General features: G+C 53.5%; 9 protein-coding genes and 1 non-coding gene across 10 annotated transcripts; 5 read left to right on the top strand and 5 right to left on the bottom strand.

The window, feature by feature from the left end:
• Window positions 1–1,277: 1,277 nt before the first annotated feature.
• On the top strand, window positions 1,278–1,867 carry RHO25_010309 (uncharacterized protein; the record flags this gene model as incomplete). The annotated part of the gene is made up of 3 exons (XM_023602775.2): window positions 1,278–1,400; window positions 1,466–1,579; window positions 1,631–1,867. The coding sequence occupies 3 exons, from the start codon at window positions 1,278–1,280 to the stop codon at window positions 1,865–1,867; spliced, it is 474 nt and encodes a 157-aa protein (XP_023451245.1).
• Window positions 1,868–2,109: 242 nt separating this feature from the next.
• Window positions 2,110–3,730, bottom strand: RHO25_010308 (uncharacterized protein; the record flags this gene model as incomplete). Its single annotated transcript, XM_023602776.2, has 4 exons — window positions 2,110–2,696; window positions 2,751–2,975; window positions 3,114–3,462; window positions 3,512–3,730. The coding sequence occupies 4 exons, from the start codon at window positions 3,728–3,730 to the stop codon at window positions 2,110–2,112; spliced, it is 1,380 nt and encodes a 459-aa protein (XP_023451238.1).
• Window positions 3,731–4,868: 1,138 nt separating this feature from the next.
• Window positions 4,869–6,472, top strand: RHO25_010307 (uncharacterized protein; the record flags this gene model as incomplete). Its single annotated transcript, XM_023602777.1, has 5 exons — window positions 4,869–5,068; window positions 5,126–5,240; window positions 5,295–6,237; window positions 6,291–6,399; window positions 6,451–6,472. 5 exons carry the CDS (start codon window positions 4,869–4,871, stop codon window positions 6,470–6,472), a joined length of 1,389 nt encoding a protein of 462 aa, XP_023451239.1.
• A 584-nt stretch (window positions 6,473–7,056) lies between these two features.
• On the top strand, window positions 7,057–7,635 carry RHO25_010306 (uncharacterized protein; the record flags this gene model as incomplete). Its single annotated transcript, XM_023602778.1, has 1 exon — window positions 7,057–7,635. One exon carries the CDS (start codon window positions 7,057–7,059, stop codon window positions 7,633–7,635), a length of 579 nt encoding a protein of 192 aa, XP_023451240.1.
• A 791-nt stretch (window positions 7,636–8,426) lies between these two features.
• Window positions 8,427–8,684, bottom strand: RHO25_010305 (uncharacterized protein; the record flags this gene model as incomplete). Its single annotated transcript, XM_023602779.2, has 1 exon — window positions 8,427–8,684. One exon carries the CDS (start codon window positions 8,682–8,684, stop codon window positions 8,427–8,429), a length of 258 nt encoding a protein of 85 aa, XP_023451241.1.
• A 1,110-nt stretch (window positions 8,685–9,794) lies between these two features.
• On the bottom strand, window positions 9,795–12,865 carry RHO25_010304 (uncharacterized protein; the record flags this gene model as incomplete). The annotated part of the gene is made up of 2 exons (XM_023602780.2): window positions 9,795–9,820; window positions 9,871–12,865. 2 exons carry the CDS (start codon window positions 12,863–12,865, stop codon window positions 9,795–9,797), a joined length of 3,021 nt encoding a protein of 1,006 aa, XP_023451236.1.
• A 488-nt stretch (window positions 12,866–13,353) lies between these two features.
• ASF1 (Histone chaperone asf1) lies at window positions 13,354–14,287 on the top strand (the record flags this gene model as incomplete). The annotated part of the gene is made up of 2 exons (XM_023602781.2): window positions 13,354–13,502; window positions 13,558–14,287. 2 exons carry the CDS (start codon window positions 13,354–13,356, stop codon window positions 14,285–14,287), a joined length of 879 nt encoding a protein of 292 aa, XP_023451237.1.
• A 488-nt stretch (window positions 14,288–14,775) lies between these two features.
• On the bottom strand, window positions 14,776–16,116 carry RHO25_010302 (uncharacterized protein; the record flags this gene model as incomplete). The annotated part of the gene is made up of 1 exon (XM_023602782.1): window positions 14,776–16,116. The coding sequence occupies one exon, from the start codon at window positions 16,114–16,116 to the stop codon at window positions 14,776–14,778; it is 1,341 nt and encodes a 446-aa protein (XP_023450979.1).
• Window positions 16,117–17,175: 1,059 nt separating this feature from the next.
• Window positions 17,176–17,248, top strand: RHO25_010301. Its single transcript has one exon. It is a non-coding gene; the product is annotated as a tRNA-Met (tRNA).
• Window positions 17,249–17,555: 307 nt separating this feature from the next.
• Window positions 17,556–18,382, bottom strand: RHO25_010300 (uncharacterized protein; the record flags this gene model as incomplete). The annotated part of the gene is made up of 2 exons (XM_065603284.1): window positions 17,556–18,174; window positions 18,219–18,382. 2 exons carry the CDS (start codon window positions 18,380–18,382, stop codon window positions 17,556–17,558), a joined length of 783 nt encoding a protein of 260 aa, XP_065459356.1.
• Between the last annotated feature and the right edge of the window lie 284 nt (window positions 18,383–18,666).

The following is an 18,666-nucleotide window of genomic DNA, read 5'->3' as shown; positions in this document are numbered from 1 at the left end:
GAGATGCATTACATAGATGTCTTGGAGAGTGACATCGATCACAAGCTGTCTTGTCATCTGCGTGGCGCGTGCACTTCTTCACTATGGTATGCCGTAGTGAATGTCAATTGCCGTCCGCTTCCAGTCCCATTCTTTCCCTCCTTCAATGCAGTACAGATTTGAAGACAACTTGTCCCGACCACGCCTCGTCTCTTTGCGACGTCGGCACACAATATCTGAGACCCGGCCTGCTGGCGCGTAAAGTGAAGCCTGAAACCATTCCGGAGAACTTCAATCTCAACCCTCGCCACGCGACTCACGCCTTTTGTGTGAACACCCGCTCCGCGACGTCGACTCGGCCTCGCACGTAGATTCTGAGAATATCAAGTCCAAGCAGCGCCGCCCAACATATGCCGCCTGGCTCGCGGGGTCTTCGCCACGTGGCGGTTCTGCCCAACAACTGACCACCGTTGAATCAGTCGAGTTGGACTTCACGGAACTCCTCAATGGCTTGATTCCACTGAGTTTGGCCACATGACATTTCCTTCGGCTCAACGATATGACCTGCCCTGTGCTGCCGACTTCCGCTGTAAGGAATGCACCTTGAACTGCTGACGAGCGGTCAGATCGCAATCGTCGAAGCGCTATGTGACACAGGACTCGAAGTCGCCTGGCAGCATGTCCCAGAGAACCACAGGCCGTATGTCTTGGTTTGTGCAATGCCGCCATGCGTCGAAAGCTCCGAGATATGAAACAGACGCTTCAGAGACGGTGACTACGTGATCAGCTGCACGTTGCCATGCCACTTGCTTTGCAGGAGGGAAACACGACCGTGCAAAGCGGGCAACTTGATCGGAGACAATCAATGCAGGATGGTCCGCGGCAGGCTGCACTCAGGCTGCACTGTGCCATGATTGAGCGGTGTCAGCATCTCTGGAACCAATGTGAAGTCCATGTAGAAGACCGGTCAGCAGCGCTCCGAAGCAAACCGCTTCAGCAGGAACAACAGCCATAGGTGGAAGCACACATATTGGTGGAGTTACATCAGGCCACACGCACGAAAGATTCAATGAAGAGCGAGCAGCGGTTCCACAGCAGGTTTTCGCGTTGATCTCGCGTCAGTCAAGCTGCCACTTCCCTGTTTGCCACGCCAGGCAGCGGCAGGTCTTGGCAGCAAGTGAAGTACAAAGATATCACAACCTCGCATGTTCGACCAACACAACGCGATCAAACAGCTTTCCAACCGAAGTCATACTCATACCACATCCCCAACCACGACTCTGCACAAATCTCATAAAATGGCCTCCACCAACCCAGCCAACTTCGCCAACCGCCCAACTGAGGAGGTCAAGGCCATCGCCTCGATGGGCGGCAAGGCCTCTCATGGCGGACATTCCACGAACGGCGACTCCAGCTCCAAGGTACTGTTGCGAACTCCCATGGCGCTGCCGTCAGCCACATTGTATCGAGCTGACACGATCTCAAGGACGATCATCTCCCCGGTCGCAACCCAGACGGCACCTTCACCAAGGGCAGTGAGGCTGCAAAGGAAGCCGGTCACCTCGGTGGCTTGCACTCTCATCAGAACGACGGAGAGAAGGTACGCATTTGATTCGTATCTGTGCTGCATGCTTCCACTGACGAATTATAGACTGAGACCACCGCCGACTCTCACCCATCGGGCCGCAACTCCGACGGCACGTTCACCAAGGGCAGTGAAGCTGCCAAAGAGGCTGGACACCTCGGTGGGCTCCATGCTGCAGGCAAGACGGGCGAGGGTGCAGACCAAACTGAAGGCGGCGCTTTGCCAGGCCGCAACCCAGACGGTACCTTCACCAAGGGCTCCGAGGCAGCCAAGGAGGCGGGTCACAAGGGAGGAATGGCCTGAGTAGCTTGCTGTTGACTAGACTCCGTCACGTTCGTCAACACACCAAGATTGGAGACTCCACGACGGCGCAATAGTGGCCGCGAACACAGCGCGGGACTGCACGCTTTAGCAGCATCTCACTAGATAGCCTGCACGAATTACGGTCGATTCACATCCATTCTGTTCTCCAAGTGCCGTAGCATGCAACGATGAAGTTATAATCTCGCCAGATACAATCTAAATCCGTCAATCTAGTCACACCATCACAGCATTTTCCTGCAAAGAAACGACGCCACGAAAGCCGCAAGACCACCTGACGCCAACACCCAAGCAGTGGGCACCTGACTACCCGCGGACTCAGCAATCTTGTACATGGCACTGGCTATCGCACCGGCCAAGACTTGTGGAAGCGAAATCGCCATGTTGTGTACACCAAGGATAGCGCCAGACTGGCTATCACCCGATTCATCTCCTCCTCGTGAACCGGTAAGTCCCAACCTGGAAGTCTCGTAACCAATGACAGCCCATGGAACCCACTGCGTCACCGCCCAAGGAAGACCTGCTACCGCGATCAGAACTGTGCCTTGCCACTGATATGCTGCTGCGAGGGTGAGGACAAGCAGTAAGCCGAGGACTGGTTGCGTTAAGAGCCAGAGCCAGACCAGGTCGCGAGGCTTAGACTCAGCGTCGTGATGATCGGTCTGGCGATTTCCGTGGAAATATCTGCTGATGTACGGTAGGACGACTGGGAGCACCAGCACGAAGAAGAAGCCTACTGCTGCAAAACAGAGGCTCGCCACTGAGCCTGCTTGAGCAAGTTGATCGCCTTCGGTCTGTTCTGCGACGTCGACTGCGATGTATCAATCAGCACACCAACCCTTCATGTAGCATCTTGAGAACTCACCCAGCTCGCCAATGTACGTGGTATTGTAATACAAGAACGGGAACCACGCCGTCCAACTCGCAATCTGCACTTTACACGCTTGTCCAATCGTGGGCGGCAACTCCTTCACGGTCCTCCATAGCCTCCCGAAGAACTCTCCAATACCCTTTCCCTCTTCATCATCCAAGCTCAACCTCCTACTGTCCCTCTCTTGGATGAAGAGACAAGTCAACAGCACCGTCCCACCTAAAGTCAGAAAGTTCAGCAAGGCCAAACACTGAAACTGCGTGAACCTTCCCAACCCTGGCAAAGAATTCAACGTCAATGAGGAAGCAAAGAAACCAAAAATTGACATGGCGCCTTGAATCCTACTCGCGTACGCACTCGCTCGACTCTGTTCCGCGGCGGGTGCAACATCGACCATGAGAGCCCTCACGCCCGCTTGTACAGGCTGCACAGCGATGCTGAGAAGGATGGTGAACAAGACTGCAGCAGCTTTACGTCCAGACAGATTGGATTCAGGGACGAGGTTTTCAGTCCAGGCTAGGAGGCTGAGGAAGGCGATGCTGAAGAGCATGGCGATGAACATCATCGGTCTTCGACGACCGAAGCGTGTTCGGAGGCGGTCGGAGATGGCACCAGAAAGCGGGCCAACGAAGGAGCCGGAGAGTGGAAGAGAGATGGTTATGGCTGCGCTGGCGGATTTGGAAAGGGAGAGGCGTTGGAGGTAGGGCTGGTTCGCCTGTCAGCATCTGGCGATCGGAAGAGACGGAAAGACGAACAGCGAGGTTGGCCATGGTGGTCGAGAAAAAAACTTGTAGTCCGCCATTGACACATGTCAAGGCAATCAAGGTGAGAATGGATAGAGGTTCGGATTTCTTGTCTTGTGCTTCATCTTCCTCGCCGGCATGATGTCCGATGAGGGGGCTGGAATCTGTGTAGCCAGGTTCGTTGAAGTCTCTATCATTTGAACGTCTTGGCTCTTCGTTTGAGTCGGACATTTTTGCATTAATTGTTTGAAGGTGAAGTTGGATGATCTGATAAGCGTGGAAAGCTTAGATGACGCGACGACGTGGTCCTCGTGTCGAGGCGTGTTTCAAGTCGTTAGCAGCTGCGATGTCTCGGCGAAGGCTTCTGCGTTCTTGGTCTTGTCAATGTCATCTTCACGACAACACATCTCGACATATGGCGGCAAGCGGAGGACATGTCGCTGGCGTGTGCCTCAGTTACACAAGAGCACATCGGGCGTGATCTGCGGCCAGCACGGCGCTCAGCGGTTCTGTTTGAGCCACGCGCGGAACCTTGCGGACGCGTCCCAAATCCCAATGGCAGCCTCACTCCAGCCAGGCCATGAGGAGAAAGGCGAAATCTGGACGACTGGGCAGAGATTGTCGAGAGCTTTGCGACGAGGATCGATGCCAATGTCTCAATCTCCGCACTGCCGGCAAGCGAAGGGATCGCGGTGCGCTCTCCTCACCACTGCCTCGACTGCCTTCAGCTTGTGGGACGAAAGTCTAGCTTCCGTGCGTCAGCATCTCCAACCACCGCTGCGGAAACGAAAGCAGAAGACGCGGAGAAGCTGGAGAGAGTCGCGTACTGGAGCTGGCCGTGACGATGCAGCACATCATCTCCGGTGCACGAATTCGGCGCCGCCCATTCCACAGCAGCAGCAGGCCAGCAGCCACACGACGGGGCTATTCTTAGCCGCGAAATGTGGGCACAGCAACGAAGCAAACACATCGACTGGTCTCGCGCGCACTTCGGCCTCACGCTCCTCAGGATTCCAGTGGGCCCGTGAGTGGGACAAGACACTTCATAGTGTGCTAAGCTAAAAGCTTAGCACTGCTTGCCGTGCCACCCGGGCCTCGAGACGCCCCCGATTACGATTCGTCTCCACTTACGCGCGCGCAAGCGTACGTCAACCGCAGCGTGTTTTGATGTCCCTGACGGTGGATGCGGCTGACTGTGCCGCTGGCTGGTCAGTCGCAGACTCGCAGCATCTTTCACCAACCTTCTCCATCAATCTTCTTGCAACGGGCTGGTGAAGTTGAAGTGCAGGCTGGTACAGGTGAAGGACGTGCGGCCGGGACTCTTGACATTCCTTTTCAAACATTCGCTTAGATCGTTACCAATTGCAACATGCGTCGCGCTCTGCAAGCCGTGGCGGCAGCGCTGGCCGTCTCGCGACTGGCGTATGCTATCCAAGTCACTGTTGGCGACTCGGACAGCATCAAGAGCGCCACAAAGACAATCGCTGCGGAAATGGTTGGCTATTATCACGGCGCCGAACCTGGTCTAATTCCTGGAGAGTTGGGGGATCCTTACTACTGGTGGGAGACGTGAGTGATAGGGCGTCATTTCAGTTCTTGTCTCTGGTAACTGACTTGATTGTCCAGAGGTGGAATGTTCAATGCTCTGATCGATTACTGGTATTACACGGGCGACACTCAGTTCAACGCCATCACGAAACAAGGCCTCCTCTTTCAAGTGGGCCCGGATGACAACTACATGGTAACGATGAATCGTTGGAGGCACAGCTCGATCGATGTGCTAACTCAATGGTAGCCACCAAACCAAACGAAAGCCGAGGGAAATGACGATCAATACTTTTGGGGCTGCGCGGTGATGACTGCAGCCGAAGTGAATTTCGAGAACCCACCCGATGGCGAAACGGGCTGGCTAGGATTGGCACAAGGCGTTTTCAATTCTCAGGCAGCTCGATGGGACTCTGCAGACTGTGCTGGAGGTCTGAGATGGCAGATCTTCACGTGGAACAACGGATACGATTACAAGAATACTGCTTCCAACGGAGGCCTATTCAATCTTGCGGCACGACTTGGGGCATACACCGGCAACAACACCTACTTCGAATGGGCAGAAAAGGCTTGGGATTGGATGGACGCGGTTGGCTTAATTGGAGAGAACTTCGACGTTTATGATGGCACGAGTATTGACGACAACTGCACGGGTTTGGATCACACACTCTGGACATACACCGCCGGCATGATGCTTTACGGGGCGTCTGTGATGTGGAACAGCACCGAGGCGGATGCATCTGCGTCATCAGTCAGCGCCGACGAATGGAAGACCCGAACGCAGAATCTTTGGAATGCTACCGCGCGCAACTATTTCACTGGCACGAACAACATGATCATGCAAGAGGTCTGCGAGCCCACTAAGAATTGCAACACCGATCAGCAATCGTTCAAGGCGTACTTGTCACGCTTCATGGCCATCAGTACCAAATATGCTCCTTTCCTGTATGACCAGATACGGCCATATATCGAGGCCAGTGCAGTAGCAGCAGGGCAGCAGTGTTCCGGTGGCACGAGCGGAAACTCTTGTGGTCTACAATGGACACAGAACACGACATACGATGGACTCACTGGTGTCGGAGAACAAATGGCTGCGCTCGAGATCATTGGAGCTCTCATGATCAACGAAGTTGCGGCGCCAGTGAGCGCGAAGACAGGAGGCACAAGTCAGGGGGATCCCAACGCGGGAACAGGTAAGCATGGTTTCCCCTTCTTTTGGCAACGTTCAACTGACAATGATGGAAAGGTGGCGACAAGGATCCAGCAGACCCGGTGACTCCCATTACTACAGGCGACAGAGCTGGCGCGGGAATCCTGACGTTCCTCGCGTTGGCAGGAACTCTCGGAGGGTCGTAGTAAGTGTCAGGGTGGAAGTTTTTCACTCAACTTGTGCTGACGTCTGCTAGTTTTCTTTTATCAGGGGCATGATCAAGGCTCTATACTTCTTACGACAGCATAGCGTTTCTTTTCGACAGCACTTTCAAGATACCCCGTTGGCAGAATATACACACCTCTTTCTCGCCGCTTTCATGCCAGTACGCGAAAGTCAGCCGGATGCAACGACAGATTGTCGATTCGCATAGAACTGGCAGTGCCAATCCATTCTCGACGAGAAGTGAACCTTCAAAGCCAAGATCATCAGCTTGAGTTCTTGGGATTTACAGAGATGCTCTTGGCTTGCTTCATGGAGCTCCAATTGGCTTCCACTGGCCATCCAGATGAACAGCGAAGAAAGTTGCACATTGGGCGAAAACAATGTGTCTTGAAAACTGGGCAGGAGAAGTCCAGAGTCATCAGGCACCAAGGCCCAAACATTGGTACAGACGCGAAGGATGCCTCGGCTCCTCCTCACCAAGCCCAACAACAACCTTTGGCTAAAGCAGCCCACGTACCAAAAGAGACGCATTCCACGTGTCGCAACTCGCAAGCTCACAATGACGATTCTCTCTACCTCCAGCTCCAACACTTCCAATTCTCCAGACCTGGATCATCCACCTTGACAATTTTCCAGCATGCCCTCAAGACTTACCCTCCTCATCCTCCTCACTGCTGCCATAGCCCTCCTCCTCTCGCCCTCCCTCATTAGCATCTCCCACACAGTCTCCACAGAAATCAAAGCAACGCCGACCTATGTTCGCGACAAGTCCCTCGAATACACCTTCGTCCGCGGGGCTCTCATCCGCGGCAGCATTCCCCTCGACGCCATGATTCTCAAACGCAACGAGCACACCTTTGGCCCCATCCACGCACTTCGCAACGAAATCCTCCAAATCGAAATCCCCGGTTCTGGAATTCTCCGCCGTGCCAAAGTGCTTCGTAATCGTGAGAAAGATTTCGCGTACAGGGAAGAGTTGCAGTACGGGATGTGGATCTTGCATACCATCCGGTTTGTAGAGGTGGAGAAGAGGGTGACGAGGCTGGAGTATGAGAAGAGGTGGAAGGGGAGTGCAATGGCGTATGGATTGGGAAAGATGGGGCTTCTGGAGAGTGCTGGGAGTGAGACGGTGGGGACATTGGAGGGGTTGGGGAAGGAGATTGAGGAGGCGTATGCGGAGGAGAAGGAGAAGTGGGGGAATTCGAGGTATGAGTGAAGTGCAAGATACGCTCTTATGCCATGAAAATCACGAGTGGTGTGAGCTGGCCCTTCGATGAACTTTGTTCGAGACCAACAGTATTTCGGTACGGCTCTCCGACATCCTGGACTCGGGTCCGCATGTACAACGACCTCCCCGACACGATTCGTGCATTGTATGAGCCGGCCGTGAGCAGTCGATGTGGATATATGTCTCCAGTCGCCTCCAATAACCCGGCCTACGGGATTTGGTGAAACTTCGCCTGCCAGAAACGATATTTCAAGCACAAGCAAATCTTGCCCAGAAGCAGAAGCCACCTCGAACCTGAGCTACAGCTTGCTACAGCTTGCGACAAGGCGGCATTGCTGGAGCTGGATTTGTTCCACTGGAAATGTGTCCAAACATGAACTTGACTCTTACAGCTTTAGCATGCCTGGGTTTCAGGGCCAAGAGCGACCATGCCCAAGCGAACACATATGAATGAGAAGCCAAATTTTATTCATGATCAAGCTGCCTGATCTGGGAACAAGCAACAACAGAACCGTGTTGAAATGAAGTAGTAGAGCACGAAGAAGCTGAGAATGTTTTGTGAAACAATTCAAAATTTTGATGAAAGTTTTCATTCACATCATTCCTATTCCTACATGTCAATCCATCCCACTCATCTATCCATTGTTCCTCCCAAAAGGTATCCAAACCAAGTTCTCCTCGCTAATCAATACCCATCACCCAAACTCCTCGCCAGATATACAAAAGAAAACCCTGGTCCATAGAACTCCTTCGCTTCCAGCACTGGGCAGATGCCTCATTTAGAAGGCATAATACCCGCCCTCGCGGAAACCCTTTTTCTTCTCCTTGGTCTCCTCCGTTGACTTGGCCACCTCTCTCACGGGCGAGTGTGCTCTTGATGGGGCAACGGAAGTGTTGCGTGAAGTGGAGGGAGTGGCAGATCGAGACTTGATTCCAGAGAAAATGTGGTGCAAGTGCTCACCAAGCTTGGCGCCTGGGAGGTCATCGACCTTGGAGTAGGAGGTGAAAGCACCCTTGTAGTCTGATGCGGCAGGCATGATGGTTGTTGTGGTTTGGGTTGTTGCGATTGGTAGAGTGTTGATTGTGGTAGTAGTTTTGGTTGAGCTGATGGAACTGTTTGGTTGTTCTTGTTCTGTTCGATGCTGATGCTGATGAGAAACGGATTCTGTACGACCTACCAACGTCCTTATATCCTCATCTCGCTCGCCATCGCGACATACAAAATCCTCGGCATCACCATCACGTACCCTCGGAACGACAATCAATATCCCAATGATCCAATGTCCCAACGCGAAAACCGTCTGCCTGCAAAGTCGGCGAAATTCACCTCACCTGCGCCGACAGGCACTAACTCAGGCACCACAATTTTCGTCCACGAAAAAAGCGACGAATGGTGTTGCCTGAGCGCCACCGACGTCGCAAAAGGGGATTGATCTGCCCTCACCGCCACTGCCTCGGCAGAACGAGCGCAAGCAGAGCACAATTCGGGCTAGCGAATTACTCAACGGGGTAAAACCACGTCGCTGCCTGTCGGGAGCTTGTGGTGAGGCTGCCACGCTGCGTTCCCTTCGTGGCTGCAAAGAGTTTCGCATCGTCTCCGTTGGGAAGGCCGGACTGCTTTGAACAACCCGAATTGATTCCGAGAAATGCTTGATGCACACTTTAGCCTTTAGGCATCCGATATCAACGCACGTTGTCGGTGGACTGGCACTCCGTCCGCCGATGTGACTTGTCGTTGTCGCATTGTGGTGTTATTTCCAAGAGCACCTCGGGTATAAGCCTTGCACGACATACGGCCGTTGCGGCTCTGTGAGTGATGCGTGAACTTCGTGCGCTTTCTGTCGTACTGTGTGCTCTGTCAGCAATACATCTAGGATGGAGACCTACGGCCGTGATGACTCGAAACTGTGAAGGACTTCAGTTGCGGTGTGATGCTAGCATCCAGCTGCAGCGCACACTGTCATAATTGGCCTACGTCGCTTTGCCGCGTGCTCGTTGATCTCGCTGGCCTTCCATTCTGATCTGGTGCCTTCCACATGAAAGTGTGAAGGCTCTCACATGCTCTATTGGATTCCCTAGACACTGCACGGCCCTCAGAGGCAGCATGTGAAAATATGAGCAGGCTCGAAATCCGAGAACGAGCAGGATCAGAAGCCAAACTTGGCTTTGATGACTGTAGAGCACGTCAGTGAAATCTCCTGTGGCAACAGAATCCAAACTTACTCCCTCCAGCAGCATTCCTCTTCTGCTTGTTGACAAACTTGTTCACGTCGTTCAACCAATTGCTGCTGTTTTGCTCCAACTGCTCCATGTTGTCTCCGACCAAGTTCAACTTCTCCGTCCTCTCCGCGAGCTGCCTCTGCATATACGCCCAATATCCCTCGTCCTGCTGTCCGACGTTTGCAGAAGCTGTGGCCGAACGCCCGGCTTTTCGTCGCTGCTCCTCTTCTGCTTTCGCTTGCGCAATCATTCGCTTGCTCGGAGGGCGATCTGGTCCACCGATGAGGATGTCCATGTCGGATGGCGTCAAATACTGTGTACCAGTGAGCCACTGAACTGTCGATATGGTTGGTCGAGGAGGGATCAAACGTTCAGGACTGAACAACTTGTCCTGTCTTCGTGGTAGCGTCTCGCCAGTGCCAAAGACGTGGAGCAGTGCCAGCTCTGAAGGACCAGTAAAAGCCAGGATATGACCGGTGGGCATGATAGCTGCGTTACCCAACCGCTTGATGTCGACGCCAGTGCCAGTGTTGTTAATGTTCGACAGATCGATGGAAGCCAGCTCTCGGAGGGATGGAATAGTGTACGCACGAGCTCGCCCGTCGCCAAACATCGCAAGAAGGGCATATCCTTGGTCTTGGTACCGCACTACGCCGGCTGCATCACAGAAGAAGTTGTCGAATGACTTGTGAGCGCCTTTCGACGTCGCAGGCTTGAAGATGTGGACGTTTGTAGGTGTCACGGCGATGAGAGCGCCATTGACTTTAAGCCCACTTCGCAAGTTGCCCATGACTGTCTGTGTGGCCGTCGCAGGCTTTCCAGTGTCAGCAGTGATGGGGGCAGTGTACATCACTCTCGTGTCACCCAAGGCAACATGCCCCGCGAATTGTGTCGTATAACGTCCACTTGGGTCTGGAATGACCTTGAACGTTGCGAGGTTGCCCAGGTTTGTCCCGACATGCAATGCTATCGAGCTGTAGTCATCGCCATCTAGTACCATGATGCTGAATGCTAGTGTCGTTGCCCACTCCGGCTTATTGCCAGCGGCACTAGATCGTCGCCGCAGACTGCCACCTCTGCTGCTCTTGGCGAAGTCTTGTACGGAGGTCCTGAGTATGATGGCAGGTCCCCGCAGATCGATCAGGATAACACTTCCACCTTCGAATGCGGCAGCTGTAAAACCGATCTCGCTTTGGCAGACCGCAGTCACTGGGCCATCTTTCTGGTCGACCATGATGTGCGGACCTAGGCCTTCACTCAACCCAGGGTCCATATTATCTGCAATGTTGACAATAGCACCTGGCTGACTCGGCTTTGGTGCTGGCGGTTCTCTCCCAGCATGTCTGTTGTTTGCCCATCTGAATACAACGAATTCGCCGCTACGAAGACCAGCAGCGAGCTCTCCCGATGCACTCGCAAAAGATGTTGTCGTGACCTGCACGTTGTCCCATCTGCCGATTGCTCGTGCGACATCAACCTGCACTAGCTTGTCGTTTTCAATCTCATCGCCATATCCAGGATCCCAGAGTCGGATCGTTCCATCTGCGTGTACGGCTGAAACAATGTTGCGATCTTCAAATCGGCGCAGCTGACGTGGCTCCTCAATGCCACCAGTGAGCATCGCGGGCCCTAGCTGCCTGCGCTCTGTCCAGCCTAGCCATCTTTCGCGCCCTATCTGTGAAGTTGTGATGTGATGAATGTATGGGTGCACAAAGGTCAAGGAAAGGTGAAGCTGATTCGTGGGGCTGATGGGCATCCCGGACGGAAACGAAAGCGTGAGCATCTCACCAGACGACAGCAGGGCAATGATGGCAATGGGATCATGTGCGCCAGCAAAGTGTGGCGAAGTGCGAGGAATGAGGCAGTAATCTACGACTTCCGATCCAGGCGGTGTCGGCAATATGCGCTGCCTCTTGGGTGCGTCGAAGTATGTAACGAACGTTTCCCATGCGCTGGTGGCATAGACGGGTGTCCGTCCCATCTCGAACAAGGTCAAGCCTTTGCTGGGCGCTTGGGTAGACTGACCTCCGGCAACAAGTATCATGGTGTCTTCGGGATCCTGCCCATGTGCACACCATGACATTTTGAAGAGTGGCTCCTTGACAGCAAAGGTACCTCGATCGCCCATGGCGCCTGCTGTGGCTCCGGGAGTGGCAACATTCGTGTCGGTCAGGGTCCTGGCCATCAGCATGCGGCCATCTTTGAGAGTGTCCCAGAAGACGATTGAGCTGTCTTCGTGGCCGGTCATAATGAAAGTGCCAGTGGGATGCCAGACAGCGTGTGTGAGGAGAGGCCGCCTAACGATGTTGGCTCCTGTTGGATCGCTATCCCCTCCGGGTGCTCCGCGAGGTACTTCATATTGGAAGTGTCTCAGCGCTTTATTGAGCTTGAAGCTGTAAATCACAGCGCCTTGTCTATAGCCGATCAACAAGGTGCCAATGTCGCGAGGATGAAGCTGCAAGGAGACCACGGTCGCTATCCGGGCCTTGGGATCGACATCCTGCCACAAGTTGGGAATCTTGAAAGGTGCCGGACCCTCTCGATCCATATCATACGCCACAACTTCGCCGGACTGCATCCCGAGAAAGGCATAATCCAGCATAGGATCGGTGCACAGCACATTTGCAGCACCCAGCGGGGAATGCGAGCTGATCAACCTCTTCAATTCGATCGAATAGACCGACAGCTCATGCTTGGAATCCAGACATACGAGCTTCTCAGCACAGAAGTGCAATGTCTGTATGCTGGCCCCGCGTGCTGGCGCAGGCAATACTGCCTGGATTCGACCTTTGCCAAAGATATAAATTTGACCGGGTCCGAATTGGGAGCTTTTCGTGCCCACTGCAAGTAATGACTGCACCGGATCATAGGCCAAAGCTGAGACTTGCGAATTGACGCCATACCGTGCGAGATCGTCAACGGCGAACAGATCGGGTTGCAGGCCGGCGCTCAGATCATTCTGGATGCCCGCCTGCTTTCCTCGAAGCAGGTGAGCCATGATCGGTCAAATGGGTGAATTAGAATGACGCCGGAGTCGATCTCGTTTGAAGGAGGATGAAGGCACAGCAATCCAGTTGCTCAGTGTGGACATGTCTAAAAGTGAGAGTGAAGAGTGGTCTGTCACATGCCAGCAGCCTGCTTTGCAAGGCATGCGCGGCGCGGCTGGCGTCAGCAGGAACGCTTTGATACTTGGCATTGTCCCGGCACTTTCTTTGCCCTCTCCATACGAGCTTCACCGCGCGCCTGCCTCGCGTTCTGGTCGCGTCTGGCGGGCGCTTGACTTTGTTGCCCATCCACCCACCTTCCACGCCAACAAACGCAACGTCCGGTCTCACTCGCACCACGTCAACGACAACTACTTTTCACAATCTCAACACGTCGAACACATCAACTCACAGCTCACACACTATACCAGCATCACCACACCGCACCCGCGCAGCTCGTATATCACAGCCCCACCAAACACACATATCCAACACCGACGACATGGCGACCGTGTCGATACTGAACGTCAGCGTGCGCAACAATCCTGCGCCATTCAACGCACCGTACGAATTCGAAATCACTTTTGAGTGTCTCGAGCCACTGCAAAAGGACCTGGAGTGGAAGCTGACCTACGTGGGCTCGGCCACATCGTGAGTCGCATTTTCATTCCCTCCTCACTACACAGCTCCTGACAACCGTTTGTAGTTCTGAACACGATCAAGAGCTCGACTCCCTTCTCGTCGGACCTATCCCAGTCGGAGTCAACAAGTTCGTGTTCGAAGCGGAAGCTCCACGAACAGAGCACATCCCCAGCACCGATATCCTCGGCGTCACCGTCATCCTGCTCTCCTGCTCCTACGACGACCGCGAATTCGTGCGTGTGGGCTACTATGTCAACAATGAATATGTCGACGCCTCCATGAACGATGACCCGCCAGCGAAGCCAGAAATCGAGAAGATTCGCCGAACCATTCTCGCCGAGAAGCCTCGTGTCACGCGCTTTCAGATCAAGTGGGACTCTGAGGAGAGCGCTCCTAGTGAGTTCCCGCCAGAGCAGCCAAACGTGGACAACGAGGAAGACGACGAGGCAGCCTACGGTGCCGAGGAGGAAGAAGAGGAGGAGGAGGATGCCACCGCGGCAGGAGCTCTTGCCGAGGGCGAGGCGAGCGCAACTGCCAAGCTTCCTGGCGAGGATGCTGAAATGGAAGGCGTGGAGAACGGCAAGGACGACGATGAGGAGTCCAACGCCGGCAGTGAAGATCTCGAAGCAGAGAGCGAAGACGATGAGGATGACGAGGAAGAGGCTGAAGAGGAGGGTGACGACATGGAGATGGACGATGCACCCGCTGAGAATGGTGCTGCTCAACATGGTGCCAACAACAAGCTTGCAGGAGGATCTCAGCAACCACACCAGGCAGAGATGATGGTGCACTAGGAGGACCAGCCACGATCGCGGCCGATGTGCGCCATTTGAAATGACCATTCAGTCACATCCTGCAATACCCGACACGACATTATATGCCTTGGTCCGATCAACGCCAGCCAAGCCCGTTATTTGGAGAGAGAACAATACCGTGGCAGCGTGATCAGACGTGGCAACAGACATCTAAGCTCCACCATTGACGATGCGTGAGAATCAATGCTATGAGAAGAGGAAGAAGAGACGAAGGCAGAGGAGAGGGAGCGAGCGTGAATTGATTACGTTTGAAGCGCACTTGCATTTGTAGAGATGAACACTCAGATAGATAGGATGAATGACGCAAGCATGCAATGAACAATCTCCCGTGCTGCGAGCGGGGATATCGAGTTCCTCATTGGTCTTGAGCCGATCATCCAACGCCATATGTACAGTTGATACCGAATATGTCCAAGTCTGGTTCTCGTCGACATCGTTCATTCGTTCACATCGTCTTCTGAAATCACTCACAACTCGTCCTTGACATCCTCGGCCTTCTGCTTGACCTTCTCAGCGCCCTCTTTCACCTTGTCCGCCGCGCCCTTGGCTCCCTCTTTGACCTTCTCTTTCACGCTCTCCGCAGCATCAGCCGCAGCACCTGCTGCTTGTCCACCCTTCTCCTGTGCCTCCTTCTTCGCCTTCTCAATCTGCTCCCTCACAGCAGCGGGCATCTCGCCCTTCTTCGCATCACCATCCTTGCCCGCAGCAGCTCCGCCACCCATAGCACTAAGATCAATCGCCGGACCACCACCCTGGAACAAACTCCCGACACTTCCCATCATCGACTCCAGCTTCCCTCCTTTGAGCGGCCTCTTCTTCATTGCTTCCTCGCACGGCTTCGGAGGAGTCTTTGGCGTTCCCTCTTCATCCCGAATCACGTTTCCAACAACCTTGTACTTGTCGTTATTCCAGAAGAAATTATACCAATGATCCAGCGTCTCCAGCACCTTCTTATCCGCTTCCTTTCGATCCTCCTCTCTTCTCTTCTGAATTGTCTTTGGTCTGACTTTTCCAAAGCGATCGATCGCTTTACTCGCCAAATTCGTCATCATCTCTTGCGGCATGGCACCCATTGCGCCCAGATCTCCAGAGAAATCTCCCTCAGCGACCGCAGTGAGCATTTCGTCGAGGTACTTAGGCATGAACATGAGGTGGACATCCTCGAGACGCCAAGTGAATTGATCATCAGTATCCCAGCATTCCGTCACCCAAGCGCGAGTTGCGTCTTTTCCGGTGAAGTGATTGTAGTGACCACCAGGTCCGTAAAAGGCTGGAGAGGAGGAGACGTCGAAGATTGTGCCGTTGATGGCGAGGTAGATTGGTTTCGATTTGTCTTCGCCGGTGTAGGCTTTCAACTCGGCTTCGGTGAGGGAGAGAAGATCGCTGACGCCATCTGCCATACCCGGGATGTCCATAGGCGTGGCATCGTCGAAGTTGTCGTGGGAGTGGTCATGTTCGCTGCCATCGTGTTCGTGGGCGGCGGCGCCGAACAGCGGAGCGGGCTTTTTGCCTAAGGCGTAGTTGTTTAGAGCGCGATCAACGAAAGGGTAGTTCTGGTTGATGTATGCTGCAACGGGTCCGTGATTGCGGTTGTCGATTTTGTAGTAGAAGATGGCGACAAGGAAGCTGATGAAGGATAATGCGAGCCAGGCTACAACCCAAATGTTGGGTTCGAGGTCGACACCTTGAGCATCGCGTTTCTCTTTTGAGTTGTCGTATTCTTCGGGTGTTTTGGCGGGGACGCGTTTGGAGGGGATGTTGCCGTCAGCGGCTGTTTTGCGTTTCCGGAGGTTGTCGGCGGGAGCCATGGTGAGAGATGGCGGTGGAGGTGTGCGAGAGTGGAGGTGAGGAGGGGAGAGAGTTGAAGAAGACGACTACGAGCTGGACGTCATGCTAGCCAGCCACACGATGAGGTGCGAGGACTGCCTCTGGAAAGCTGTCCTTCGATGCAATCAATGCTTTTTAGACTTTCCTAGAGCTGGAGTTGGAGGGCACGATGGAGGGGAGCTGCCGAGGTGAGCGAAGGATCGTCGGCCTTGGGCGAATGCGGAAGCTGCTTTTGATAAGCAAGAACACCACTTGCCTACTACTCTTCTATCAATTCTGCTCTATCTTGACATCGAGGCCTACGAGACGTCAATGGCAGGCGAGTCTTCCACGATAATGAACGAAGAAGCTCCTAAGGCGGGATGAAAGCTGCAGGTACCTCGTCCATCCGGCCAAGGAGCTGCTTCCGCGCCTTTTTGGACACAATCAACAAGACAGCAAGCTCCAATGTGAGAGCCGAGTATAAGCTTGAGAGGATCGGGCAGTAGTGGACCTCGTAGGCTTGCACAGCTATCGAGAAACAAGATATAGTGTGGGCAACACGATGAACATCGTTCTACAGTCGACAGGCCTCTGAAGCGTGTGGACACGCCGTGATCGATCTATCTCCACAAGTTTCATCAAGCCGTCGAAGACCTTCACCTGCCAATCCAAATGAAGCACATTTCCACGTACCAATGGTCCTGTGGCGTACTGCAACGACAGAACAAGCCTCTGCTACGTCGGACCCAATCCACGATCTCTAAATCGAGCAGTAGCACGCAATTGCTGTGAAGTGCAAAAGATCAAAACAGGACGATCAAATCCGCCAAGCACCGAACAAAGCCGACCGCTTCCGCGCTCAAAATTTCCAGCATTGCTGTGCTCCACAGTTCACATGACTCACCAAACATTCCAATGTCGGCACTCTATTTCGGAATCGATGCCTTTATAGTAGTCGATGTTATTGCTTGGCATCCAATAACATTTCTTGAAGCTGTTACAAGCTCGGTGGCGCAGTGAGTATCACTTCTCAACAACACATTCACTTGAACTCCAACTAACATACCACAGGCGGAAGCGCGCCGGGCTCATAACCCGGAGGGCATTAGATCGAAACTAATCCGAGCTAATTTTTTGCTCTTTTTGTTGTTGTGGTTTCAATTCGAAACGTCAATGGTTTTATGGCTGACTGAAGTTGTGGCTTCTTTTTGGATGAAGAAAATCGGACTGAAAAAGACTGTTAGTACAAAAAGTGGCAACGGCATGACGATATTCATTTTAATTGACGGAGCAGAATCGTAACAAAGTGTTATTCTTGGTATTCAGGTGTTCGAAGTGTTTTGGCATTCGATACTTTGCAGCAGAGGATCGTCCACCGCCAGCGCACTCAATGGCACAATACTCCACGAACCAACCTGTCCTCGCCTGCATCATTCGCTCAAACTTCAGTACCATCAGGCAGGAAGATCCGCACATCCTTGACTCTCAGACCGGACTCCTTGCGCTGCTGGTACTCTTTCTTGAACCATCTCGCCAACGCAGGAATGCCTAGCGAAGGATCGCCCCCGCAGTACTGTAGGAACTGCAGCTCCTCAAGCTCGTTCAATCCGAGCATGTTGTCGAGATAATAGTTTCGCACCAGCTGGTCAGCTGACAGCTCTGGTCCCAGTACCCCAGTGCCCCACAGGGAGACCACACTGCCAGGGTAGAAAGCGATAGCCACTGACTTCAGCCCCTTGCACTTCAACATCAGGTTGATGTCGTCGTTGGATGTGATGTGCGGAAGGTGATACGGGAACCTGCTGAAGTAGGGGAACCGCAGCGCTCTCACGGCATCGAAGCCGTCGGCCATGTTTTTCGAGATTTCGGCGAGCCTCAGCTCGCTCAACCACTGCTGGAGTCTCGCATTTCCCCATCCACTGTGCACCTCCAGTGCGACCGTCATGAGTGTTGAACGGATCGTCTCAGCTGCCGATCTCGAGCTCGAGTCAATGTCGACATGTTGATAGCTGGCGGAGCAGGAAGAAGGCCGCCTGCTTGTCCAGGACGGAAAACCGCTATGATTGGTGGATCAGAGTAGAATTCGGCACGAACAGCGTACACAATGATGCGTTGGCGAATCTCTGGATCCAGGAGCATGATTTCGAATTTGCTGCGCAAGGAGGCGGCTTGTGCGGGTGTGACGATTTTGCTGTATGAGGTCTCCAGGCGCTCTCCGTTCGCTTGGCGACAGACGTTGGCCCAGGTAATGTTTGGTCGAGGCATGTTGAGGTCTGTATATAGAGCTGGAAGATTAGGTGTTGTTGTATTGGAAATCGTGTGGCGTGCTGAAGATCGAGTCCTCTTGTTGAAGAATAAACAAGATCAGAATGTTGAAAGCGAGGCTGTTGGAATATAGGAGAGCTGGTGAATGTATCTGGGGTGAATGGAGAGGCAACGTTCAGACATTCCTGCTGCTGAATATAGAATCTCATTCACCCGGGAGTGCCAAGCAGTGCATGTGCGAGATCTACACAATATTTCTGTGATCTCAATCGTGTAGCAGAACC

The sequence above is a fragment of the Cercospora beticola genome, chromosome 7, assembly GCF_033473495.1.
Source record: "Cercospora beticola chromosome 7, complete sequence".
Taxonomy (NCBI): Eukaryota; Fungi; Ascomycota; class Dothideomycetes; order Mycosphaerellales; family Mycosphaerellaceae; genus Cercospora; species Cercospora beticola.
This window is presented reverse-complemented; position numbering and strand designations above follow the sequence as displayed.